At 35.5% G+C, this 26,398-nt stretch overlaps 2 protein-coding genes across 3 annotated transcripts; both read left to right on the forward strand.

Moving 5' to 3' along the window:
• Positions 1–14,621: 14,621 nt before the first annotated feature.
• LOC117604598 (Mitochondrial aconitase 1) lies at positions 14,622–22,589 on the forward strand. Its single transcript, XM_034324859.2, has 9 exons — positions 14,622–14,823; positions 16,100–16,254; positions 16,692–16,858; positions 17,151–17,906; positions 18,396–18,598; positions 19,354–19,642; positions 20,650–20,923; positions 20,997–21,345; positions 21,739–22,589. Exons 1-9 carry the CDS (start codon positions 14,791–14,793, stop codon positions 21,877–21,879), a joined length of 2,367 nt encoding a protein of 788 aa, XP_034180750.2. The 5' UTR covers positions 14,622–14,790; the 3' UTR covers positions 21,880–22,589.
• A 128-nt stretch (positions 22,590–22,717) lies between these two features.
• LOC117604600 (B9 domain-containing protein 1) lies at positions 22,718–25,171 on the forward strand. Of its 2 annotated transcripts, none has more exons than XM_034324865.2 (5): positions 22,718–23,034; positions 23,149–23,260; positions 23,545–23,653; positions 24,013–24,131; positions 24,317–25,171. In XM_034324865.2, exons 1-5 carry the CDS (start codon positions 22,909–22,911, stop codon positions 24,346–24,348), a joined length of 498 nt encoding a protein of 165 aa, XP_034180756.2. In that variant the 5' UTR covers positions 22,718–22,908; the 3' UTR covers positions 24,349–25,171. The 2 variants fall into 2 exon arrangements, with proteins under 2 accessions (XP_034180756.2, XP_034180755.2); XM_034324864.2 differs by having other exon boundaries at positions 24,752–25,171.
• Positions 25,172–26,398: the final 1,227 nt, after the last annotated feature.

Here is a 26,398-nt window from a genome sequence, read left to right on the forward strand (position 1 = left end):
CAAGGTGAACATCCGAATCATTTACGGATTCACGAATTCAGTTTCAAAGGCTCGATTTCCTCCCGATAAAATATCACGAGCCCACGCATTACGAGCAAGATGGATGATTCAGGTGAATCATCCTCGATAAGGTCGTCCCGTGAATATCCAGGTCTGCATTACACGTTTCGCGCCATTGCAGTTTCTTCCTACGAATTACGTCACTTTCCAGAACAGCGACAAACAACACTGTCGCGATTTCCGTGGCGGACTTTATGATTGCCACATAGAATCGGCACACGTTTTGCCAGCGATAAATTTTCAATGAATTATTGCTACGTTTCGAAAGAATAACCCTTGTTGGGCTCGTAACCATCATCGTCGACGCGTTATTTTTTATGAGATCCTGTTTCCTGTGATATAACTTTCGTTTTAGGCTCTTTTTTACAATTTAGTTCGTCGATGAATGAATATGGAATTATTTTTTTAAACATTAATTCTACCTCTCGGACGACAGACCAATTTTAATTCAATCTTATATTCCATATTTTCAATTTCTAAAACAGTATAATTTTTAAATTATTTCATCGACGAACACGCGTGCAAAATATTCCAAATGAAATAATATAATTTTCATTATATTGAAATTATTTTATTTTCAAGATAAATTGCTTTTCAAAAAAATTAATTATTAGGAAATTTTCAAACTATTTAAAACTCGAATCAAAAATATTTATAGTTGCATTTGTAAGAAAATAAAATTCTTCTGTAAAACGATACACGAAGGGTATCCAGTGCTCTGAATTTCTGCTTCTGGCGACAAAATCCCACAGTCTGACAGATATTGATAGCCATTCGAGGCAACGTTGCTTCAATGTCTACGGTGACGAGAAAAGAAAAGCTAGATGTCCATCATTCCCGGTGCTCCGGGCGATCTGGTGCAACGACAATGCACGCACAGACGCAACGAGGGAAAGGAACCTCTTAGAAAATTGCGTCGAGCGTAAAAAGGCCGTGGTCACTTGAAAACAGGAGACACCTACCACCTAGTGGGCGTCTAGGTGGTCGTGCCGCTTGTTACAAACGCAACCTGTGCCGTGGGTACCGTTTCTGACGCACTGGTAACGATTGAAAACGTCTTGTTACGTGATGAGAAAAATGTTCTTTTTTCTTCATTTCTGGTCGATCGATCACTTACTTCATGAATGGGAAAGTACACTACTTTTTAGCAAGAAATTAAAATTTATGGAAAATTTTAAGTGATATTAAATCTTGAAGGACCAGTTACATATTTTGATGCAGAAATTTTTAAGGCACCCTGCATATTAACATTCGACACAGTCAGAAAGAACTGTACACAAGGATTCGACCAGTATTTAACGTGTTTAACGTCAATTCGCAGACATGATGTAAAGTATCAATAAAAACAATATTCTGCATTATCATCGAATTTGTTTCACGACCCCTTACACGATAGCAGCCAAGCAAAAAGGATGATGATTTCATTCAGTGATGTCAAAGAAACGGTTCTTCGAACATTCGAATTACCGTAACTTATTGATTAATCTCGGTAACACCTTTGCTATTACGAATATTTAACGTCTTTGATAATTTATCTTATCATGTGTCGGGCTAAATATGGCAATTTCTACCGAAGTGGTAAACAACTTATAATTCCCCGTCACCGTCAAATCGTCGCGAGTGAAAGCGTAAAAAAATCAGTTACACACCTTGTCAAATATCCGTTACGTAAACGGGAATTAAAGTAAATCCGGCGTGGATTGACGGGGAACATTTCCAAGTTGGCTGACGCGTCACGGAAAAACTTGAAAGATGATCTTACGGATGCACGCCGCGGAACGGCGAGCTTGTACTTGCAAATAAAGGGAATACCTGGCCGGTTATCGCGTACGATCTGTCAAAACACAAAGGATCGCCATGAAATCTTGCGGTTCAACGCCGGACTGGTAACCACGTCTTCGTAATTTACACGCGGATCGACCTTCTGGCACGCTGTCGAGTCGGTTGTGCCGAAATATCGTACAGTGAAACAATAAGAGGATCTCCGAGACACGCAAGGCCAGTTAAGCGGATGTGGGACCAACTTTTGTCAGCCGAATTAAAGGCATATATGCGTGATGAATGTTTACGCGAGTTGGTTGCGATTCGATGCGGCGCCGACGATTCGGTAATGACATAAGGAGTGCTTATGACGCCGCGCTGACGACTTGACGCTGACGACACGACGATATGAGGATTTAACGCTGACGACTGGATGTTGGCAAATTAACGCTAGCAAATTAACGCCGACGACTCGACGCTATGAAAACTTGACGTTGACGATTCGACGCTTGCAATTGAACGCTGACGACTCGACGCTGACGACTTGACGCTGACGACTCGACGATGTGAGGATTTAACGCTGACGACTGGACTTTGGCAAATTAACGCTAGCAAATTAACGCTGACGATTCGACGCTCGCAATTGAACCCTGACGATTCGACGCTTGCAATTTAACGCTGACGACTCGACGCTAATAATTCGACGATGCCAAGAACTCAACCCGTGCAATTTAACGCTGACGACCGGACATTGGCAAATTAACGCTGACGACTCGGCGCTATGAAAACTTGACGCTGACGATTCGACGCTCGCAATTGAACGCTGATAACTCGACGCTCGCGATTTAACGCTGACGATTCGACGCTAACAATTCGACGATGTCAAGAACTCAATGCGTGCAATTTAACGCTAACTCGACGCTAACAATTCGACGACGCTGAAAACTCAACGCCACCAACTCGACACCGACGACCCGACGCCAACCCCAGAGCTCTCACACACTAGGAAGTGTAATATATCAGAATAATCAGAGCTCATATATCGAAAGCGAACGTTATAAATATTAAAAGCACATAAATATCGTCTATCGTATTGTCTGATTAAAATCTGAAAATGGAACTGACAAGCGTGTTTCAGCTCCGTTTCGCGAAGAAATATGTCTATATCATTGAAATCGTGCGGATTGATCGATCTGCGCCGATCGTTCGATATAAAAGAGACTTATGGTGGAAAAAGAACCACGCCCAAGTATCGGAGGGCCGCATAAAGACAGGATATAAAGTTACGACGGTTACGTAAGGGCAAACTTACAAAGGCACGCTGCCACCATAAACCATATTTTCAAGCGTTGGTGCCCATGCATAATATAAAAGGTCACCGTATAGCGATTTTTACTGCTTCACGGGCCATTCTTCATTTGGAAAATAAAAGAAAAACGACAGCGATTACAAGTAATCCTTCGAAATATTCAACGATTCGTGAAATTGAACCTCAACGGAAGTGGTGAATAAAATAAAATTATTTTAATAATTCGTCCATTGGTTGACCAATTCGGCTCTTTCGAAAATGGTTATTTCATAATTAGCATGATTATGATGCGAAAGTAGAAAATAAAATGGGTTACGTAACATTGTATTGTGCGAAAAGAATTCACGATCGTTAATAAATTACTCCGTGACGAATTAACTATTAATTTACCTGACTTACATGGGAATTATTGTTAGAGGAACGATATGCAAATATAATTGACCGTAACATGGGAAAAATCACTTAAATACCGTTTTATAGAATAATCAACTCATAGAGATTGAGATCTCTAAATACAACCGCAACGAGACTCCACTTCAAGAAATTAACAGAATTACTATCTTAATTTATTGTTATCGACTTTGAATCTCCAAAATTTTATTTTTATGATGCTATACTTTTTTCCTGGAAGGAAAGATTGAAATAAGATAGAATTGAGATTTTTATAAAAGATCTCACACTGGCTGTTCATTAATGGTTTTTCAAAAATTCGTGTGATTTTAAATGTCGTGGTAAATATATTTGTAAAGAAATTCGGTATATACACCCTGCAGGCAGGAAACGAAGAAGCAGTATGTCCTAAGATGTCGACAAAGGCACGTCAGAGATAAGCCTTCAGGGGTTCGAGCTACTTGTTTCAACCGAGTGGACTCTTGACGAGCCGATTCCTTTGTGATATGAAAGTTCTCGGCGAGAGAGAGCTTATTTGCATTCGATAACAACCGAACCAAACGGTTGAAACAGGATCGCACCTTCCACGAAATACACAGGGTGATTCTGGCCTAGTTGGCAGAAGAAAAAGAATTTGCTTTTTTGAATGCTGTAGGTACCAATAATGATCGATACTGAGAATTCAATATAGTCTTAGAATCAAGAAAATAAAATTTAAAATAAATGATAGTATTATTATATTATTAATGCAAAATATCAAGTGGAAAGTTTAATTAAATCGTATGCTGAATAATTGCAATTTAGAGGATTGTACTATATAGGGCATTCAACATGATAAGTGCATCGATGCACTTGGAAAATGCAACTGCACTTTTAGATTCGTACATTCATTTTATATAGGTCAATTTCGAAAGAAAAAATGTTAATTAACATTGCAATTTAGTTTGTCATGCTACATATGAGATCCAACGTGGCCGGAAATGCATCGATGCACTTAAAAAATGCAACTGCACTTTTGTTTCTAACTGATTTGCATATTTTCCTTTATATAAATCAGTTCTTTGAAATATTCTGAGTAAACAATTATTACGGTACAATGTTAAAAAATTTGCAATTCCTTTATAAAAACAACATTGAGGATTAAAATTAATCATACTTTCCTCTTAATGTTTCACCATTTAATCGTGCCATTCAAATCTCTCTCAACTCAATTATCTCATACCAAGATCATTTAATTAATTGATCGAAATGTATCAGATAATGATAAAAAAGGAGGAAAGTTTTATGCACTCTGAAATGGTACATCTAAATTAAACGTCAGGATTAATTCGTTGATTTATGCGGTTCATTTTTGAATGACCCATCTGTAAAATCATTTAAAACCAGAATACAGAAAATGAAGTTTACCTTCTGCCCATTATGGTCACGTGCATAGGATCAAGTGTGCATAATTGTTGCGTGTATTACGAGGCGAGTGCGTATATACATCGTAAATTATCCTGTGAAATTCTTATCTGATTGCATCATCGAAGGAGCTGCCAGGACCTTGACAATGCAGGGTCCTTCGAGTCTCTACTATTGAATAAATAAGTTCAAAAATCTCACAGATAATAACAAAAAGAAATTTAGAAACTGTAAAAAGAAGAATCTAATATTGAATTTTAATCATCTTCCAAAGATTAATTATCAGGCGTGAAATTAATTAACTATTTCTCTAAGGACATTGAATAGATGCATCCTGAAGAATTTTAAATAAATTTCTAAAATGTCACGTATTACATACCACATTAAGGAACGTGTGCAGACCTTAATTGCATTCGCTAGAGAAAGGTGAAGAGGAATTCTTTGCACCATCTGTGACTTATCATTTATCAAACACTGTCGATAAATTCACCCTCAAAAAAAAGAAGAAATTAAAAAAAAGATTGTGCAAATATCCCTGAAAAATTGTGATCGAAACGAGTCGTTGCAAATTCAACAGACAGGTATTTATTAAAGTTAACCTCGCGTTTCGCAATTCGAACAGTTCGCAATTTCACGTGTGCAAGGACGTCGATTAAAAGGAAGCAATTAGATTTGAAGAGGAAGGACAAAAAGGTATTTTAATATGTCATTTTTTTTCTTCATAACGGTGCTTGCTCACTCGAAGGACGAAGTTGCGAAATTATTGAGCCTCATCATCGTAGAATGTCCGATCATTAAAAGGAGAATTTCTTCTTTTGTCATTTCCGTGTGAACGACGATGATATCCACGGTTTCGATAAGAAAAATATTTCCAATAATAATGCCTTCGATTATTTCATACGATTTCATAATAATGTAAGAATGCAAACACCGTATTTGTAACGTAAATTTCAAACCTTTTAACATGACTGGAGATAAAAATTTTTATATCAACATTATTTACGATCTACCGTAGTCACTGATTTGTTAAATTTAAATATATCTTCAAATATTAAGAATTTTGAGAATTTACGAAATTTTGTAATAATAGTACTTGAAATTAGCTTGGAATAATTAAAATTCTTAATAACAACGAAAGTGCATCGGTGCACTTGAAAAATGCAACTGCACTTTGCAGAAAATTACAGTGTTACTCAATTTTTCTTCAAATTTCTATAATAAGAAAATATTTTTTACTGTTCAATATTGTATTACTTTTCAAAATTAAAAAAATCTAATGCTAAAATTCAAGTAATGTAACTAAAGAGGTATGAAATTTTTTAATTACACGTGTCCCTTTGTCCACGATGTGAGGTATCTGAGAAACGTATCATCTCGCGTGTTTCGCATCAACGATTCTACACGATTCTTCAATTACACGTTAACAGATCCATTTTCGTTCGGGTGTAACTCCACCTTATTGAATTCGTCGTTCGACCGTTCGAAATCGCTTTTACGTAATCGATTCGTGATCCACCTTCGAACGCATTTCGCTTTTTCGCATTCCGGCACCGGTGGTGCTGGTAGCACCCGAGATGTCCGCTCGTAGGACCCGTGTTTCTGCCTCTACTTTCTCTGCAATTACGTCACACGTTTGCCATGCCACCCCATTTCTATAGCTATGGGATATGCTTTCGGCGCAGCCACCTTCCATGGGCGTAAACGTGTATTTTTAATGAGAAACCAAGCAATCAACATGAATTATATATGTGCATTTACACAATTTCTTCGAAAATGAAAATTAATCTTGAAAATGATGTCATTGATTTTTGTGCATGCATGATTGAAGGTAGATTCTTTTTTTTCAGCTATTCACCATTTGGAGATGATGCATTCATATGTATTTAAAGAAAAATCATTATGGTGATGATTCTTATAATCATGACATAAAAAAGAATTACAACTACTGATATAAATTAACAGTGAATGCTTTGAAAGGAATAAATATCATTTCATTTAATTGAATTTTAAGATTAATGACACTTTTAGTTTATTCATCCTTTTGACAAATATTAGAATTATATAAAGAGTATCCAATTTTTTTTATTGCTTTACCTTCATTGCTTCACAGTCTTCTTTCACACGAATTTTTTGTTTTTCAAACCATCAAATGGTTTCGTCTCTCATGGTTCTTAAGCCATGATCAAGGTACTCTATTCATTCTATGTTGTTGAATAGTGTTATTTTAACCTACAACCTACGCTAATAGTACAAAGGACTCGTTTTCGCACAGTCATTTGAAAGTAATTTCATTTTTTGGTCTGCGTTCTTCTTACGTCATGCATAATTTGAACTATTATGGATTTTATTAACCGGAAACTCTAATCGAAAAGGTTGCCATCAGACCTTGAAGATAAATTCGCACTTAAGATCTGGAGATGATTTGGAGTGGTAGATTAAAGAATGGGAGAAAGAATCATTTCACTGTCAACGAATAGTTTCGGTTGCGTGGTCTCTTAAATCTTGATGTATACCGAATGTGACTCTATAATGTATCGGTGAAAGTATGATCGTAATAAATCTTGGTGGAAAAAAATTCACCGATCAACGCTACACTAATAGATCCATTAATTCTCAAAATATTTCATATTATAATATTAATATTTTTTCCTAAAATTCTTATACCTTTATAATAAATAGACTGCAGATATTTATGCAATGGTAATATATAACTAACGATAAGTGAAAGAATCTAGCTTTCAATGAGTGTTGTCCGTAGGAAAGAAAGTTGATTCTTGTCGCAGTCATCGTATTTGGTAAGATTAGAAAGAATGAACGATCTAGAACAAGAGTGATCTTGTGCTGACCACTCACGAATCTTTCTATGACTTTCTAGAACTAACAATTCAAAAGTGTTACAATTTTACAGGTAAATTTTGCAGGAATTTAACTTTAAAACAGTAACACAATTTTCGTCTATTTAAATAGTAACAGGATGTGGCACCTGACGTTGATTAATTATGTAATTAGATTGAGACGATATTTTTAATGTGACTTAAAAAATTAATAAAACAAAATTGAAATCTATAAAATATATAAAATATAGAAAACAAAATAATACGTTTGATTAGCTTTAAAAAAAAAATATCCAGTCTACTTATCAATGTATTGAAACTATATTTTTGAAAATTTGCCAATTGTCGTTGTCCTTCTAACGCTAACAATAATAAAACGTAAAAACTTTTTCCTCGTATCTGAAACGGTATAGCAAGTTGAAATGCAACAGGCAAGTAGTTCTTGCTACGTGTGCTCCATAGAAATCAGTTGTAGGTCCAAGTTCGCTGGCCTTATCCGTAAACTTGTCCAAAGTCTAGTGCAATCACTGCGGTGAATCATCGCCTAACGTGTCGTCACGATCGATCTTCTAGGATTCTCATCGTTTTTCAATAGTCGTGGAATTTATCCGAAAATGGAGATTGATTAACCGTTCGAAATTGATTCGATCGAATATGTTACGAGAAGCACGGCTCTCGTTAATCAAACAGTTTGGTCGAAACGATCCTCCGTGAGATGAGCTCATTTCCATAATTCATGAGATTGTGACACCGTGAAGCGTTGATTGACGCTTTGATAAAGGAAATGAGATCGGTTAAAGAATAGTGAAAGTGGCAATGGACATTTAGTCAATTAAATTTTTAACTTTTTGGAGCATACAGACTCGAATATAGTAAAGATTATTCATTCGAATAGAGCTGAGTGGGACTGCAAATTTTTAAATAATTTGATAACAAAACATTGTAAAAATTAGAACATTGATCTTTCTTAAAATTCTTGTTCTAATAATTCCTGAATTTATTAATATCAATCATTTCCAAAATTTTCAATAATAAATGATAACCTATTCCTCTGTGCAGTTTACCAAAAGAAATAATTTTAAAATATAATTTAACCCCTTATTTTCCAGAATAACGCGAAACTTTCGATCTTCACGGTCGAATTATCGCCACGGTCAATCGACACGCTCGGCAAAGCACCACTGTCAACGTAGCTCGCCTTGATCTAAAGCCACGCTTCTTTCAAACGAAACCACCCGACACTACCTTTCCCTGGTTACATAAAAATAATTCAGCAAAGTATACGGGTGGAAAATTGCTTCTCGATCCGGGGACGTGAATTAGTCTTACAAAACGATCATTATTCTGTCAGGGGAATTGCGTTTCGTCTGCGTTAGACGCGTGTTCCCGTTGATTCCTTTAGCCCTGTTAGTCGAACAATGCCTCGGGTCATTCTGGCGAAAGTAATAGTTTGCCTGGGGCTGATTTACGGAATTACACCCCCGCCAGGAGAACGATCTATCCTGGAACACGTTGACGGTTCACGTAATCAGTTCTTTATATTTTTATCAAGCGATTCTGGTCAACGACATGTCAATCGATGAATGAATTATTCATTTTTTAACCCTTGAACAGCGAAACCTGGGTGAATCGTGACCCGAACTCACAAAACGCATACAAGGATATTAATTTAAAGTGAAATGTATAATTTTGAAACGAAACAGTTACAAATATTTGAAGAATACGTAGTTAAATTAAAATTAGGGCTCTCTCCATGGTCCGCAGTTTGAGAGATAATAAATGTGTAATTTGCAGAACGCCCAAAGTTAAAAATGAATCTAAATTTAACCCTTTCCAATATAGAAATAATAAAGAATATAGTAAACAGTAATATTAATAATAAAAAATCCTACGAAGAACAAAATATATTCCTGAAACACAAAAATATGTGATATTTCATTTTTTAATGAAATTTTTACTATTGACCTGTGTTTACTATTCCGTAGCGATCGAGTCAATAAAATGAATGACTGAAACATAAAGATGTATAAGGTTTAAGATCTGCTGTTTAAACCTTGAGATTTCGTAACGAGACAACTAGCACTGGCACGCGTCCGAATTCCATCAGGCTCTTTGTCATCAAACGGACAATCGAGAGTTGAATAAAATCGATTCACCGTTCTGCACGTAGGGTTAAGAGGGTATTATAACGAGATTACACGAAGCCGAGAGAAGGCTCCGTGGGTCCTTGACATGATTAACTCTTGTTGTAGGTGGACCATGTTTCGACACCGCACGCGTTGATCCTGCTTGTTTGCTCCACCGATGTGTCCTTTCGTTGTCAAGTTTATTATGGTAAACAAATTCCTTTGTTAACGATCTTGTCCAATTTTTAATATAATATACTTTCAAAGTCAACGTCGTATTTATTTTGAATTTTGAATATATTAAAAAATAAAGGTAATTGAAAATTTTTAATTCCAGGAAAATAATTGAAAATTCATACTTTTCCAAGGCTAAATTAATTTTTTTATTTCTATAAATTATTATTTATTGTAACCTTGTAAGGATGGTCGCAAATTATTACTAAATACTTTTTGAATTTGATACGTGATAGATAGGAAGAATTCTAAGTGAAGGACTTTCATGAACTAGCCAGTTAGTTGCAATAGAAAATTACGAAACTTTCCGTTTCAAGGGTGAGAATGAGCTTCATTCGTTCCAAACAAGGTAACATGTGTCTAACAATGAAATAATAATGACACACACGTTTATTTTCACAAAACAACCTTTTATAATGAAAACAATATGTATCACCTTGGGATAATATCTATATAGAGATTATAGAAAATTAAAAAGCTACAATTTCTTCTCTAACTAATTAACAAGCTTCAATTTCCTAAGCAATTAACTAGCTTCTAATTGCTTCCGTGATCTTCTCTTTCAACGAGACAGCTGTGCTAATTGGAAACCGTAATTAGTAGCTAAGCTACTAATAGATAGGGGAACGACTCACTTAGCGTTAAACGTCCGTGATACTGGAAACTACCATCTATAATACCGGAAATGAATGAAGTTTCATGAAATAATATATTTGGAAAATTTGTTGGCAATATTAAATTATGGATTATTGCAATTTATATTATAAATTACAAATTACAAATTAAAATTAAAATTTACCCTTTCTAATATAATTTGCTTATACTGTAAATTATTCTAATAATTTTTACTCAACTTTTTCAAATTTACAAACTCTCAAAATTAAAGAAAAGAATTGCTAACGAGGAGTTTTGGGAATACCTACAATTATTTTTAAGACAAGTCCACCCAGTATACAGAAAAATGCACGTCCTTCGTGTCCCAAAGAAAACGAATCGAATAACGCTGAAAGTAAACGAGTTTCGACGTTATCTCTCGAAGGTCTGGGTTAGGTTTTCGCCAGGAGACCGGCCTTGTCGATTTGACAATGTCGATACTATACGATCGGTTGGGTTAACGAAACGGGGGCACATTAAAAAACTGGCGCCAGGGTGCCTTGCATCACCACCTTGGTAGTCGTTCCGGCTTCGCGCATTGCAAATATGTTGATTACAAGCCATTCCAACACACGAAGAATTCCTTATCTCAATAAAACGATGCTTTTATAATACACGACTCTGATGAAACCGTGGAAATGTGAAGATTTTCCACTTCCTGAACCGGAACGATTCCCTGGGAATCGTTGGAGAAAGGAGGAATACTATTTGCTTTAGTGGTCGATTGCGATGACTAATCCATTCAATTGATGTGAGAAAAAAATATTTAGATATTTATGCAACGCTGATCCTAGGTGGTGAGTAAGTATCTTACTTTGCCTTCGTACAGGATTTAGAGGATTGTGTAACACCTCTTCGAGAATGTGTCATGGTACTTGGAATAAATTAGAGTCCTACAAACACTCGACAAAATTATACTTCGTTTCAATCTTGAATCTAAATTTTCAGATACATTCATTAATCTTTAAACTTATGATAAAATGAAAAACAGCTGACAAATATAATTTGATGAAATTTTGAACTTTTTCTATGACAATTGGTAAGAAAATTGTATTTTATTTTATTTGGAAATGCAAAAAAAAATGTTTATTGTTAGGTCTATTAAAAGTTACACGTAGTAGCAATTGGTTCAGAGTAGTTGATTCATGGGTGAATATTAAAAAAGAAATAAAAATTAAGGAATGACAGCAGAGTAGAATGCAGCTGCATTCTTTCTCCAAAAGAATCCATATTGATTCCATTATTGACCTCATACTACTAGGAAAGTATATGTTATTGTTCCTACGCATTCCCAGAAAATGATTACACGTCTTTTGTCTAATGAAAGATCACTTGGACTATTCAGAGGACTGATATTTAGATCACCCTCTATAATCGAAGCTTAACAAAGGAAATATTGTAACAATCGGATGTCAGTTGATTTATGAGCGTCGTAATGGGGTAGAAATAATCGATGATTAAACTTTGTATTTCTGTAATTGTCACTCCTTCTTCAGGAAATTCGATTAAATCATTTCTTAACAAGTCCTATTTGAATACTTAAATACTTATAATAAGAGTTTAATACAAAAGTTGGGGGAAAAAATTAATTCTAAGTCTTGTGAAGACTTAGAAGGAGGCCCACTGGAAAGTGGGTCATCCTTATATCCTTTTTAAATAGTGAATTTTTTATACAAATTTTAATTTTAGTTTAATTAATCAAATTTCCAACTGACCATTAATGGATTAATACACCTGTTGGTAATTTCCCAGCTCTTCGCTACCCAAGTAACGTCCGTTCTCAGGATACTTTTCATGAATCATATCTAACATCTCGGAAGAGAAATGATCAATCCCGTTTCATTAGAGTAATTAACTCGCTCGCCTTCAAGGCGATTCGATCGTTTGTTTCGAACAAAAAAACACACCATCGACGCGTTTGTTCTATGTTCTCTGACCAATCATCATTTTCCTTTCGAGATATAGAATGTATTTATACTTTCAACCGACTCAAGATCGAAAGTTTTTTACTCGCACTTTCAAAATCATCATTCCACAGCGACGCATTTGAAGTGTTCCGAGTTATATCTGGTCACGAAAGGAATCCTCGTTATCGTGTTATCATCGAATAAATATGAATCGAAGCGCTTAAAGTGCCGTATTAGATCGATCGACTTTTGTAAAGTCGATGGTGATAAATTGCAAAATTTTATTTCTCATTGTCATTATTTTAAACTATAGAGATTAAACTATAGAGGTCCAAAAGTCATGAAGAGACTTTAAAAAATTGATATTTTTCGTTTCTTTAATGTTTTCTTTTCAAAATTTATTGAGGAACTTCGGAGAAACAATTATGGAAAATAATAAATGTTTTTATAACATTGAAATTGTCTTCATGATTTTTAACACATTGTCATTTTTTTCTGTAATTTCTGGGGAATGTTATGCATTTCGTGACTTGAATAGAATATCTACAGAATTTATGTCAATTTTCGAACCAGTTGTCATCAAGATGGATCAGATTAGATGAAAAACCTTTGATATCACGTTTGTTAATAAGCTAAAGTAGTATCACGTAGAGTACAACACGTAATTTTCATAGTATGATATACCTCTATCCAAGAGTAGTCAAATTACGTCATAAAAATGAATTTAAAGTACACACTATAATAAAACAACAATTACGTACAAGATTCTTGTACGATAATAACTGTCTGTCTTAATCTTGAGGTATGATAATTGCATCATAAGATAATCTAAAACAAGATAACTCTTACGCGTAAGCTTTGTAAATAATGATGAAAAGTTTTCCTCTTTTAAAAGTTCCTCGATATAACATGATAGTAAATCATTGTAATTGAATCGTTAGATAAAAACTAATCTAGGGTATCAACCACTATATCTACGTATTACCCAATTACGGGCAAGACTCTTGTATGATGAAATTCGAGCAGTTTAGACATTGAAAGTTTGCAAATTTATTTCTTGTTTCGTAGTACCTGTCTTCATATATTATCTTTCAACCTTAGTAGGTTAGTAATAAAGGATATCCGGTGGATTTTCCAGTTCCTTAATACTTCGAGTACTACGTTGAAATCATAGAAAATTTCTTCATTTAATATTAGAAATTATAAGGAGCAATTTTCAGGTATTTAAAATTATAATTTTTTCATTTTCTAAGTCATTGGATTCAATAGATTGATTCTAGGGATCATCGTTCATTTGAAATTTCTATTTCTAAATAGAAATTGTGAGTATTAATATATTATTATTAATGTACTGCATGTACATTTTGGTGCAACTTACCCTTCTCAATTTGCTTTTAATATAGGGAGACCCTAGGAAGAGTCTAGAAAGAATCTAGGGAGCCTATGGAGAGTTTAGGAAGAACCTATAAAAAACCCAAGAAGAGCTTAAAGAGAAGATAAAATGAGTCTAAATAACACCTCCTATGTTCCCAAATAAAAAATATATAAAAATGAAGAAAGTAATAAAACATTTCTTTGTGTACAGTTCCTCTGTACAGCTCCAAGAGAGATCTCCGTTGCCTGAAAGTGTACACCTTCGTTCAACAGCGATCAATACCTGATCAGTGATGCCCCCTTCAGCATCGTTCCTCAACTAACAACCATATACATTCTTCGACGACGGTGGCGCTACGAATGCCACAGAAACTGCTCCAAAAGCGATCTTCGCGCCTCGTGGTGTATTTTCTCAATGACTACCCATCTTTTCACTCCCACAGTGATGCTTCGTTTAAAAATAAGTCGATCACGAGGGCGCCAGTATATCGTTCCCGGAAAATTCGTATTCAAATCGCCTGTGTGTATCGAAAAATGGGCGCATGCGTGGCTGGACCGAATCGACACGAGGAAGCCAAGCTAAATTTCTCTCAGTTCTTCTAGTGGCCGGTTTGAGAAGGGCTGCCACAGGAGAAGTTTGTTTTTCTAATTTTCGTTACTTTACCTCGCGCCTGCGCTTCCCGCAACCTGCTACAAAATCATTTTCGACGTGACGGCAGGCATCGTTCGTCGACGAGATGTATTATTGTACCCGAATTATTAAGGGCAAGGTATGAAACACATCCTCAATTACACACGACACAGATATTTAATTTTTTAAATTAACTGCAAATAATATTGATCTTCGTTTGACGACCCCGTTTGTCAAGGTCGATCGTGTCATTTCGAAGGGTACCATTGACGGTTTATCTGAACATTTCTAACACTATTATTTTCTTTAAACGATCTGCTTTTTCTTTAAAATTTCACGAAGATTCTTGATTAATTCGATGAACTTTAAATACATTTTATTTTATTTTAAATTATTTCGAGCATTTCGAAAATAAGCCTGTTATGTCACTTTTGTGACATTCCAAATATATTTCATGAATTTAATATTTTAATATGATTTTAATTATCAGGATTGGTCGAATGGAATGTTAAAAGCATGTCAGTACTCGAAATATTTCGAAAGCGTGATAGTAACAAGGAAATTGGTGGATGATAACGATAAGACGAGTTCGTTCCAAAGTTAACGGTGCAAAATGATATTTCCACGTTACATAATCTCTGAAACCTATATACAAACGTATCAATTATATACATCTTTGGGAAATTTATAGGTTATATTTTCGGCCATTGCACAGCCACCATCGCACAGTTTATGGCGCGTAAAATTGAATGGAAAATAAGTTCTCTTCACTTTGTTGTTGAAAATAAAAAAGACAAATTAATAAATCATAGTAAAATTAATGTACATTGATAATAAGAGCTTGTTTTGTATTTCTATTGCTAATGATAATCGTGTACGGTATAATTATGTGTGTTTCATAAATAGACATCGTTTCATTTGAATAAGAGCGCAAAGAAAATCGTGCTCCTTTGAGTTTATTACGTATGCAAATAATTGAATATGTATTATGTAACTGTCAATGTATACAGATGAATCTTCTGTTTCGTCATACGTGCTTATATGCAACAAGTTGAGTAAAAAGTATAGAAATAGGTACCCAAATCTATTATCGTAACAATTTGTTGAATTATTCCATTACGTCACGATACAGCGTGGGTTCCATTGTTCGCGTAACGTTACCGGATCGGAAACAAATGATGTTTGCGAATATATGTTTGTTATCAGTGGTGTTGACGTTTGCAATGTCAATAAAATCCTGTAATCTTGCATCAAATGAAGTCAGATATGCAGACTTATTAAACGATGAAATCAGGAAATTAGGTATTTTAACACTCTTCAAAGAAATTCTTCGGATATTTACTATTATCTGCTGTCGAGATTTGATTTCTTTTCTGATTGATTGAAATGATATTAATGATTGATTTTTGTTGCAGAGGCTCGCCGTCTTCGCGGCGGATATTCAACAAAGATGCTTCAGCGTGAGCCCGCTGAGCTTCGCCGCTCAAAAAGTGGCGATGTCCAAATTCGACTCGACCAGCTACCTTCCTTATGATAAATTGGAAGAAAACCTCAAAATTGTGAAGAAAAGGTGATTAAACTGATGATTTGATTTCAAATGATTTTAGATATTAGTTCGACTTATCAAGGTTGTTAATCCTCGGACAGCAGACCACGGAGAGAGCCTCAATTTTAATTTAACTCTGTGTTTTATATTATTTTCATTTTCTGAATTTTATACCGTTTCCTTAAACGTTATTTTTGTATACGTTTGCTAAGTTTTACCGTAGTTCAATGGTTAATTGCCCCGGTTAATGATAATTAACACCTCTGTATTTAATTAATGTGTGATTAATTGGCTACCTAATTATCCATTTATCTATTCCTTCATTTTGGTATTTCTATATTCCAATTTCGGTATTTCTGTATTTCTATTTTAGGTAATAAATTTTTTTGCATACTATAACAATTGACGTTAGAACTAAGTAATCGAAATTTCATTAAATGAAAAATACGAAATCGTTTCAGATTGAGCCGGCCACTGACTCTCTCCGAAAAAGTTTTATATTCTCATCTCGACGAACCCAACAAGCAAGAAATTGTCCGTGGCACGAGCTACCTTCGATTGAGACCTGACCGTGTGGCTATGCAGGATGCAACTGCTCAAATGGCCATGTTGCAATTTATCAGTTCAGGTATTTATCTTTTGGAAATACCTACATTGTTATCAGATTTGGAATCTACCTAATTCTTTGGGTCGCTATCAGTTTATTTATATCTCCAGAGATATCAGTGATTTATGATGGCATCTTTGCTTTTCAAGAATTACTTCACCTATATTTCCCAGATTAGCAAACTGTAAATCCAAGATGCCTATTCCAAATTGCCTATGTCCATCAAATTATAATAGCAGTTCAACAATTCAATTAAGACAACTCTTCCCTATAAAAATGTCATGATTCATCGTTTGTTCAATTTCTCCGATAGGATTGCCCAAAGTAGCAGTACCCTCCACGATCCACTGTGACCACTTGATAGAGGCACAAGTCGGTGGTGAGCAGGATCTGAAGCGCGCCAAAGACATCAACAAAGAAGTATACAACTTTCTGAAGACCGCTGGTGCTAAATATGGCGTCGGTTTCTGGAACCCCGGATCTGGTATCATCCATCAGATCATCCTTGAAAACTATGCCTTCCCTGGTTTGCTGATGATCGGTACCGACTCTCACACCCCCAATGGTGGTGGTTTGGGAGGTCTTTGTATCGGTGTGGGTGGTGCTGATGCTGTTGACGTAATGGCAAACATCCCGTGGGAATTGAAATGCCCCAAAGTAATCGGAGTCAAATTGACTGGAAAACTGAAGGGTTGGACCAGCCCTAAGGACGTAATCCTGAAGGTTGCTGGTATCCTGACAGTGAAAGGTGGCACCGGAGCCATCGTTGAATACTTTGGCCCCGGTGTCGACAGCATCAGCTGTACTGGTATGGGGACCATTTGCAACATGGGTGCTGAGATTGGTGCCACCACCTCCATCTTCCCATACAACTATCGTATGCAGGATTACCTGAAGGCCACCGGTCGTAAGGAGGTCGCCGGAGCCGCGGATCAGCATAAAGAGAGTCTTTTGACTGCTGATTCTGGAGCGAAATACGATCAAGTCATCGAGCTGGATCTTAGTACCTTGGAACCACACGTCAATGGACCCTTCACGCCTGATCTTGCTCATCCCATCTCAAAATTGGGTAAGCGTTACCATGGTACTCGTTAGTCCAAGTATTTAAACATGTTACTTTCATCTTTGATATTCAAAAATGTATGAGGTTGATAATAAGTTAATTAAATTATCAGTAGTCCTGGGTTATGGACCCCAGTGTTTTTGGGACACCTGGGCTAAAAATTCAATTTCTGATCGTGGAATTCTTTCCATAGGCACTCTATCTCTGGATATTTACTTTCCTTTTTAACCATACTCATGAACTTATCAATATTTCAATAACCAAGATTGTTATCAATAATTCGTGACCTATGAATTACTCTCAAAATATTTATAAGCTAAAGTTCCAGATTTTACGACTGAAATTAATTTATCAAAGTGTGAATCTAATCCGATTAAAAATTATAATCCAATAATAAATTCAGTATCATGGTTACGTATTACCCTTCAAAGGTGTTAGAATCACTAAAGGAAAAAGTATAAAATAACTACATGATTTATAATTAATCGTGACCAGGTGATACTGCCAAGAAGAATGGCTGGCCAAACGAGATCAAGGTCGGTCTCATTGGTTCCTGCACAAACAGCTCGTACGAGGACATGGGTCGTTGCGCGAATATCGCGAAACAGGCTCTTAATCATGGATTGAAAGCGAAATCTGTATTCGATGTTACGCCAGGATCCGAGCAAATCCGTGCCACCATTGAACGTGACGGAATTGTAAGTTTCTTTTTTAAATTTCATTAGAAAGATTGTACTATACATTGTACTTTGATTTCTTTGACGCTCTGCCAAATATTGGTACATGTCAGCTAAGCAGCACACAGTCAAACCCACGCCAATTCTTAATTTGGATCAATATATTTTAACAATGTGAAAAAATAGAAATTCATTCCTTTCTATGATATACAGTCGACTCTCGTTACATTGCCGCTATAGGGGTGGACAATGTTTCAACCTTCTCAACTTTCAGTTAGAGAGGAGAAGGAAGGTAAAATTGTATCATTTTTATAGGATCAGATGGTAGAAAAATGGCACTTGAAAATTTGTGCGAAGGTCAAATCGTTCATGTGGCGATACAACGAGAGTCTACTGTAATTTTTGGAGAAATTACAAGACTTAGAGGCTCGATGGAGGTCACTATGCTGTTTTATCGTGAAACTGTGCAACATTCTCAGAATATTTCTTATTAACATTCTATCGTTATAAAAAACAATGCAAAAACGGATGTAGAATGTTGCACGTTGGTTGCTCGTGGTCCGTATTTTTCCTGCTACTTTATCGATAACTTCACTCGACAAAAAGCCTCGAAATTCTACCACACGTGTTGCGTAAATGAACGTGACAGTAATACCGTTTACCCAATTCCAATAAGCAAGCATTATCTAAAATGATTTCGTATCATCTCCTTCTCGAGAGCAACTTGTGCAAGTCAATATCCATTTGAATATTAATTATTAATATTCATTTTTCAGGCAAAAACTCTTAGGGAGTTTGGAGGTACCGTTCTCGCTAATGCTTGCGGACCATGCATCGGTCAATGGGATCGTAAAGATGTCAAGAAGGGAGAGAAAAACACCATCGTCACATCGTACAATCGTAATTTCACGGGTCGTAACGACGCGAATCCGGCTACACATGCTTTCGTTACGAGCCCTGAACTCGTCACTGCCCTTTCGATCGCTGGTAGATTAGATTTCAATCCGGTGTCCGATAAGCTCAAAGGAAAAGATGGAAAGGAATTCCTTCTGAACGATCCCTTTGGTAAGTTGAGCAGTATTAATATTAGTGTAGAAGAAAATTTATGGGTGTGCCATTTAAGGTGCCAAATACAACTATGGCGTGCCATTGAAATTTAATGCGTTAAAATTGAAAAATGAAAAATTTAATATATTATAATTGCTTAAGGTAGAAAGTGAAATCATTATATTTTGAGTGACACCTCGCGTATCTCCATTTTCACTACGCTAATTAATACGTCTAAATTGCTTTATTAATTATTTTCGCAATCAGAGAATTCAGATTACGCAGAATTAACGCATAGACATAATAATTATCTGTGAAACGATTGAAATGATAAATGTGATAGCGACAATTTACATGCAATTACACATGAGTCACACATGTTATGATATTCGTTTCATAACGTGTCAGAGATGTCTGAGTACGATTAATAAATCTCGCGTGCTGATCGTTAAAAATAAAGTAGGTGGTTGCCAAATTTGACGTTAAATATTGCGAAACACTTTTCTCGAACAGACATTCATCTTCCAAATGATTTTCTCTTTTTTTGTTATGAATCTCAAATCAACCTTGACAGTAGTTGCTTAATCGTATGATTAATCCGTACGAACGTACTGATAACACGAAATTGATACAATATTCTCTGTTGTGGTTACAACAAGGAAGGAACAAAGTTCTTTAGTATCTATGTCTGGAGCGTTAATTTCGCGTGATAATTGCTATTGGTCGGAATGATCCGAGTACGTCTCCCTCGTGAAGAGATCTGTTTCACAAGACGTCAAGGCTACGTCTGGTAACATTATATCAAACTATGTCACGTCCATTGCAAACATGCTTTAGGAAGTATTCTCAATTTGCTATTGTGAAAATGGACAGGCGTAATAAGGCAGGTTATAATAGCAATTACAATTTAATCTTTCAATTTAAATGAAAGAGACCCAATTTTAATTCAATTTTACACTGTTGCTTTAAAATTTACTCTTCCTATTTCTAAACTACCCAAAATTTTAAAAATTATGTTATTCCAGGCGATGAACTGCCAAGCCGTGGATTCGACCCTGGAATGGAAACCTACGATGCTCCTCCATCTGATGGTAGCAAAGTCAAGGTTGACGTTAGCCCATCAAGCGACAGATTGCAACTTTTGGAACCGTTTGACAAATGGGACGGTAAAGACCTCACCGACATGACCATTTTGATCAAAGTGAAGGGCAAGTGTACCACCGATCACATCTCAGCCGCTGGTCCATGGCTAAAATACCGTGGCCATTTGGACAATATCTCCAACAACATGTTCATTGGGTAAGTTTGATGAGCTTGTAATTATCTGACAATCATTAAATAAAGGTACAATGTTCATATTGATTTTTTATAGCGCTGTGAATTCTGAGAATGGTGAGATGAACAAGGTGAAGAATCAATTAACGAACGATTGGGGCAAGGTACCCGATGTTGCCCGTCATTACAAGAAGAACGGTGTGAGATGGGTTGCCGTTGGTGACGAAAACTACGGAGAGGGTTCTTCTCGGGAGCACGCCGCCCTCGAACCACGACACCTTGGTGGAAGAGCTATCATTGTCAAGAGCTTCGCGCGTATCCACGAGACTAACCTGAAGAAGCAGGGATTATTACCTCTAACCTTTGCTAACCCCAGTGATTACGACAAGATTCAGCCCACGGATAAGATCAGCCTTCTGGGATTAAAGGATCTAGCGCCTGGCAAAGTACGTCCCAATCTGTGAATCAACTAAACCTAACCTAACCCTAACTATTCATTGAGAAAGAAAGTTGGATACTGTATATTTAAAAATTACTAATTTTCAAAATTTCATTACGTCAAAATTAAAACAAGATAAGAAATTAATAACTTAGGGAATCTTTAGCTTGCCAAGAAAAATTTTTTTAATTTGTGAGAGCTATTAATTAATATTTTTCAGTTTGTCAAAGCTATTAATTAATATTTTCTAATTTGAGAAATCTACTAATTGATATTTTTCTGTTTATGAAAGCTGCAAAATAATATTATTCAATTTGATAATTTCATAAACCTAATTTAAAAAAAATATTATCTCAACCTATAACTATAATAATAATCTAATTTCCTTTTTTTTTATCAGCCTGTCAAAGCAGAGATCAAGCACAAGGACGGCAAAGTGGACAGCATTACCTTGAACCACACCCTGAACGAACAACAGATATCCTGGTTTAAAGCAGGATCAGCTCTGAACCGTATGAAGGAGATCGCCAGCGGAAAGTAAACTCGCTCAAACATTCAGAAAAAACTTCGAAATACCGTCGTCGTTCGAGGGAGACGTGCAGAATATCTCGTAGCTAGTCGCATGCATACCGATTTGCAAGAATGCAAACGAAGAACGATCGGTATGATTCATTTTCCAGAACGTCGTGAAGATGTCATCGCTCACAAGACAACGTTTCAGAAAAAAGGAGAGAATTTAATTAAAAAGAGAACACGTCCATCGATATGTACGACACTGACGCGTGTGTGTGTACAGTTTTTTTCGTGATAATATCTCAACACACGTCTACCATCAAATTGTGATGAACGGACGATGATCAAGTCGGGTAACATTTCATTATCTAGTGAAAGAAGTTCATAGTACACGTATAATATTAGATGAAACGATCAAATCGTATCGTTTAGAGAATATTCCAACTCGTTTGGAAAAATATGAAAGAAAAAGTGAAACTGTCATGTATGAACAAGGGTATGAATGAAGCAATCTGGACATGACAAATGTGTTCATTTTAAAATCGTGTACAGCCCGCCGATGTCGCGTCGAGATTGCTCCATTCTGATGTTACGATTCAAAGGAATCTTCTGTATATATAATTGTTCACGATGTAGACTACATCATGGTTATACAGTTTTCTAGATACGACTGAAATGTAAATCGTCGCTGTTTTGCCAAGATCAAATAAAAGGGCGCACTGCGAATAAATAATTGATTGTTGTTGTTTTTATTTCGATAATTTAGCCTATTTTTATCTATCATATTTCGTTTCGTTCATTAGAAAACCTTCGAAACATAATCTAATTTTCAACAGAGGATAAAATCTGAAATTACGAGAGCCATTCAAAAGTTTCCTTTTCAACTATTCGACACGTCACATGTTCCATAAAAGCGGGGCGCATGTTTCGTTACCAGGGCGACCAATTCCCAGAATCGTACACAAAGCCTTGATGAAGAACAAACTTGAAGCACATGCCAGTTAGTTCAAATGCTTTCTCATTTTTCCCATTCAAACTTCGTACAGTGTGAATTGTAATGTCGGTCGAGGGTGAATTTTTCCTATCGATCACGGGATCAATTGAGCACGCGGAATTTTATGACATCAATAATGCCTACTGCAAGTACGGATTTCATTGTGGGTCCGAATGGACTGTTGTCGCCGTGAGTCATTTATTTTTTAATTTGTCACGTAAATGGCAGATTAAAATAAAATGTATGCAAAAAAAAAAAAAGAAATTTAAAACCCCTATACTCACGTGTGTATAATTTTGTCAGGGTATCGAGGAAGGTTTAACGCAAATGTGCAAGTGCAGCAATGATCCGCGAAATCTGGCTGTATGGAATTTCCCCTTGGAGATTACGTTCAAAAGCACCAGTCCACATGGATGTAAGTTAATGTGGTATTTAATCCTTTTCGATGGAAAAATTTCCATGATCTCTTTCCTTGATCTCTTTCATTGTTATTAGCAGTAATAGTAATCCAACTAATTTGAGTGCATATTAATAAAGGAATTGCACTAATCCTCGATTAAAATTAACTTTCATTGCTTAACGACTTTTGTGCTATTATTGTACTGTAAGAATGTTGTAAAGCTTTTCATTTAATATTGTGCAATATCGAATAAATAATTTTGAGAAAACGTTCGCAACTTACAAGAAACATTGTCACAGGGCCTCAGTTAATAATGTCGATTTACGGGTTGGACATCTTTGGCCACGATGTCATTAGAGGATATGGGGTGTGTCATTTGCCGCTGGAAACAGGTTGCCATGAAAAAAGGTATTAAAGCGTTTCACGATAGTACAGGTGTAATTCATGATTGCAATCAATTAAGAAGGTATTTTGATAAACTATCAAAAAATATGCCTTAACATTCATTGAAAACATTTTCATAATTTCATAAGTATAAAATGATGTACTTCAAAATCTAATAAAATTAGAAAAATTAATCACTATCATGAATTTTTAATTAAATTCATTTTACACTAATCCTAATGATGTAAAATTTTTAATTAAATTAAAATTATTATTATTAAAATAAAATTTTCTTTACCTCAATTGAAAATTTTTTCTTTGAATAATTACTAGATATTAGACAATCTGTTAATTAATAAACCACTTCAATCCAAATTTTATAGGGTATCAGTGTACGTACCCGAGTCCTCTTCGACGTTGCAACGATTTGCAGCCTGGTTAACAGGTAGAAGACCGGAGTTAATTGATCCAACGATATTGGCCTCAGGTGGCGGAAGGGAACGTAAGTCAATATTTAGAAGCACTTCGCGTTGGGCTACAATGACCCAATACTGTTAATATCAAATTAATAGCAGTCAAGATTTGCAATACATTATGGGCAATCCAACATGTTCCATCTATCAAAGTGCATGTTCCAATATCGATGAATAGATTTGCATTAACTCAACCTTATATTCATCCATGTAGAAAAATCAATGGATGAAATTAATTTCCAATGAGTCAGCAGTTCGTAATAAAATTTTCCCATGCTTCCTGGAGATCCCGGGATGAACCTAAAAAATAATAATTTGTCAGAAAAATGAAATAATTAATCAATTAAATTATCAATTATAATTAGTGATCCAATTATTAATCAATTAAATATCTGATTATTAAATCACTCAAAAATACTTGTTCTGAATATCTCGAGCACAATTTACAATTGGACACTTCATGATTTCTCAAAGCTGGAAGAATAAGAGGAAATAAAGTGGTTTTGAATGAGAGATCTTAACGTAGGAACAGTTTATTTTCCAAGATTTACAGATGTCATAAAGCCGGGTAGAAAGCTTGCGCGTACCTGATGTTTATTTCAGGTATGAAGAGGGTGGTCTCGAGTAATAACTTCCTTTATAATTGCAGTCACGCGCATGAGGGTAGAGGGTATTGTTACCATAACGTTCAACGTTGTGCTAAAAGATTTCTTCAAGCTTGGCTACAACAACGGTGAGAAACAGAAGAAATAATGAGACTTGTTATGGGCACAAATGTCCTCCATTAATGGACTAATATTTCCTCTTCGTTCCTTTCGCCTCTGTATATTTCACGGCGCATGGAAAATCCGATGAATCTCGTGAGAGATTTAGGAAAATTGTTTTTATTAACTACTATGCTCGTTAACCAGTTACTGCAGTGATTAAGACGACAACTGAAAATTAATTACCGAAGATTGATGTTCAAGCGTTTAAAACGCTATTATGACTAAACGAGTGGATTTTATATATTTGTAATATATCATATTAAAAAATGTAAAGTGTAATTAAGAGAAAGATTGTAATTAATAAATATAAGGTTTTATACAAATTCATTTTCAATTTTTGAAATTTCTGAAATTCCTATAATTCAAAGCTCCTCAAAAACGTGAGGTTCTTCAAATTCTCAAAATTTTATTAATTTATCAACATTGTTACATATGTCCAATTGGAAATCAGTGCTTCAGCATTTTTCCACCTTGTACACGAGTCGATAGCAGATCAATCACTGGACTGGAATATTCCCGCAAATCGTTTCGTTGATCTACATGAAAAAATGCAGTAGACAGGAACGTCGATAGACCTGTCGATAGAGTACAAACTGCACATCATTTTGCGCATAAATGTGAAAAAACATTTTCACGGGATTTTCACGGAGAAAGACATACATATGTAGATATCCTCGAGCGTTTATTTTCATGTTTTCTTCCGCCACTACTTTGCATTTATGAATACGATATTGTTGATAAAGCTAAAACAAAGGAACACTTATGTTTAAAAATAAATACAAATTAACCCTTTAATTACAATAACAAGCCATTAGTATTCTACGGTGTAATATTTTTAAAGCAAGAATTTTAAATGGTCTGTTATGAAAATATGAACTGCTTAACCCTCGAATGGCGGTCCATGGAAAGAGACACAATTTTAATTTAATGTTGCATTAAATTTAAATGCAACTCAAGTTCCGATACTTTATGTTTCGGGTATTAAACACTTTGTGACGGAGTCTTGCAGATTTTACGACACCGTTCGTATCAAGTGTATCGGTTAATAGTCAATATTCTGCACGGCTCACCGTGATTATGGTAAACGGTGCCCGCCAGCCGTTTCATATTTTAGTGGGCAAACTGTAACGTTAAAGGAGATCACGACAACTATCGGCGAAGATATTAAGGAATCCTTTAGAACGATCGTAACACGATATGGTTGTTAATAACGTTTGAATACTTAGCCACGAACAACTATCGTAGTTGCATACAATGGAGACACGTGGTCTAAGTTTAATCTACCACATATGGTTCAAATATATTAATTTTCGTTTCACATAATTAATTTTTGTAATCTTTATGTATTCATTAATTAATGTATTATTTTGAATTTAAATTTTATACATTCCATCAGCCATTTTTTAAAATGAAGAAATTCTTCAAATTAGCAAATTGAAAATATTAAGTCAACTTCAAAAATAAAATGATGACACAAAAGTATCACCAAATAATACTTATGACATATCAATTTAAAGTTCGAAATCTAA

This window comes from Osmia lignaria, chromosome 7 (genome assembly GCF_051020975.1).
Source record: "Osmia lignaria lignaria isolate PbOS001 chromosome 7, iyOsmLign1, whole genome shotgun sequence".
Taxonomy (NCBI): Eukaryota; Metazoa; Arthropoda; class Insecta; order Hymenoptera; family Megachilidae; genus Osmia; species Osmia lignaria.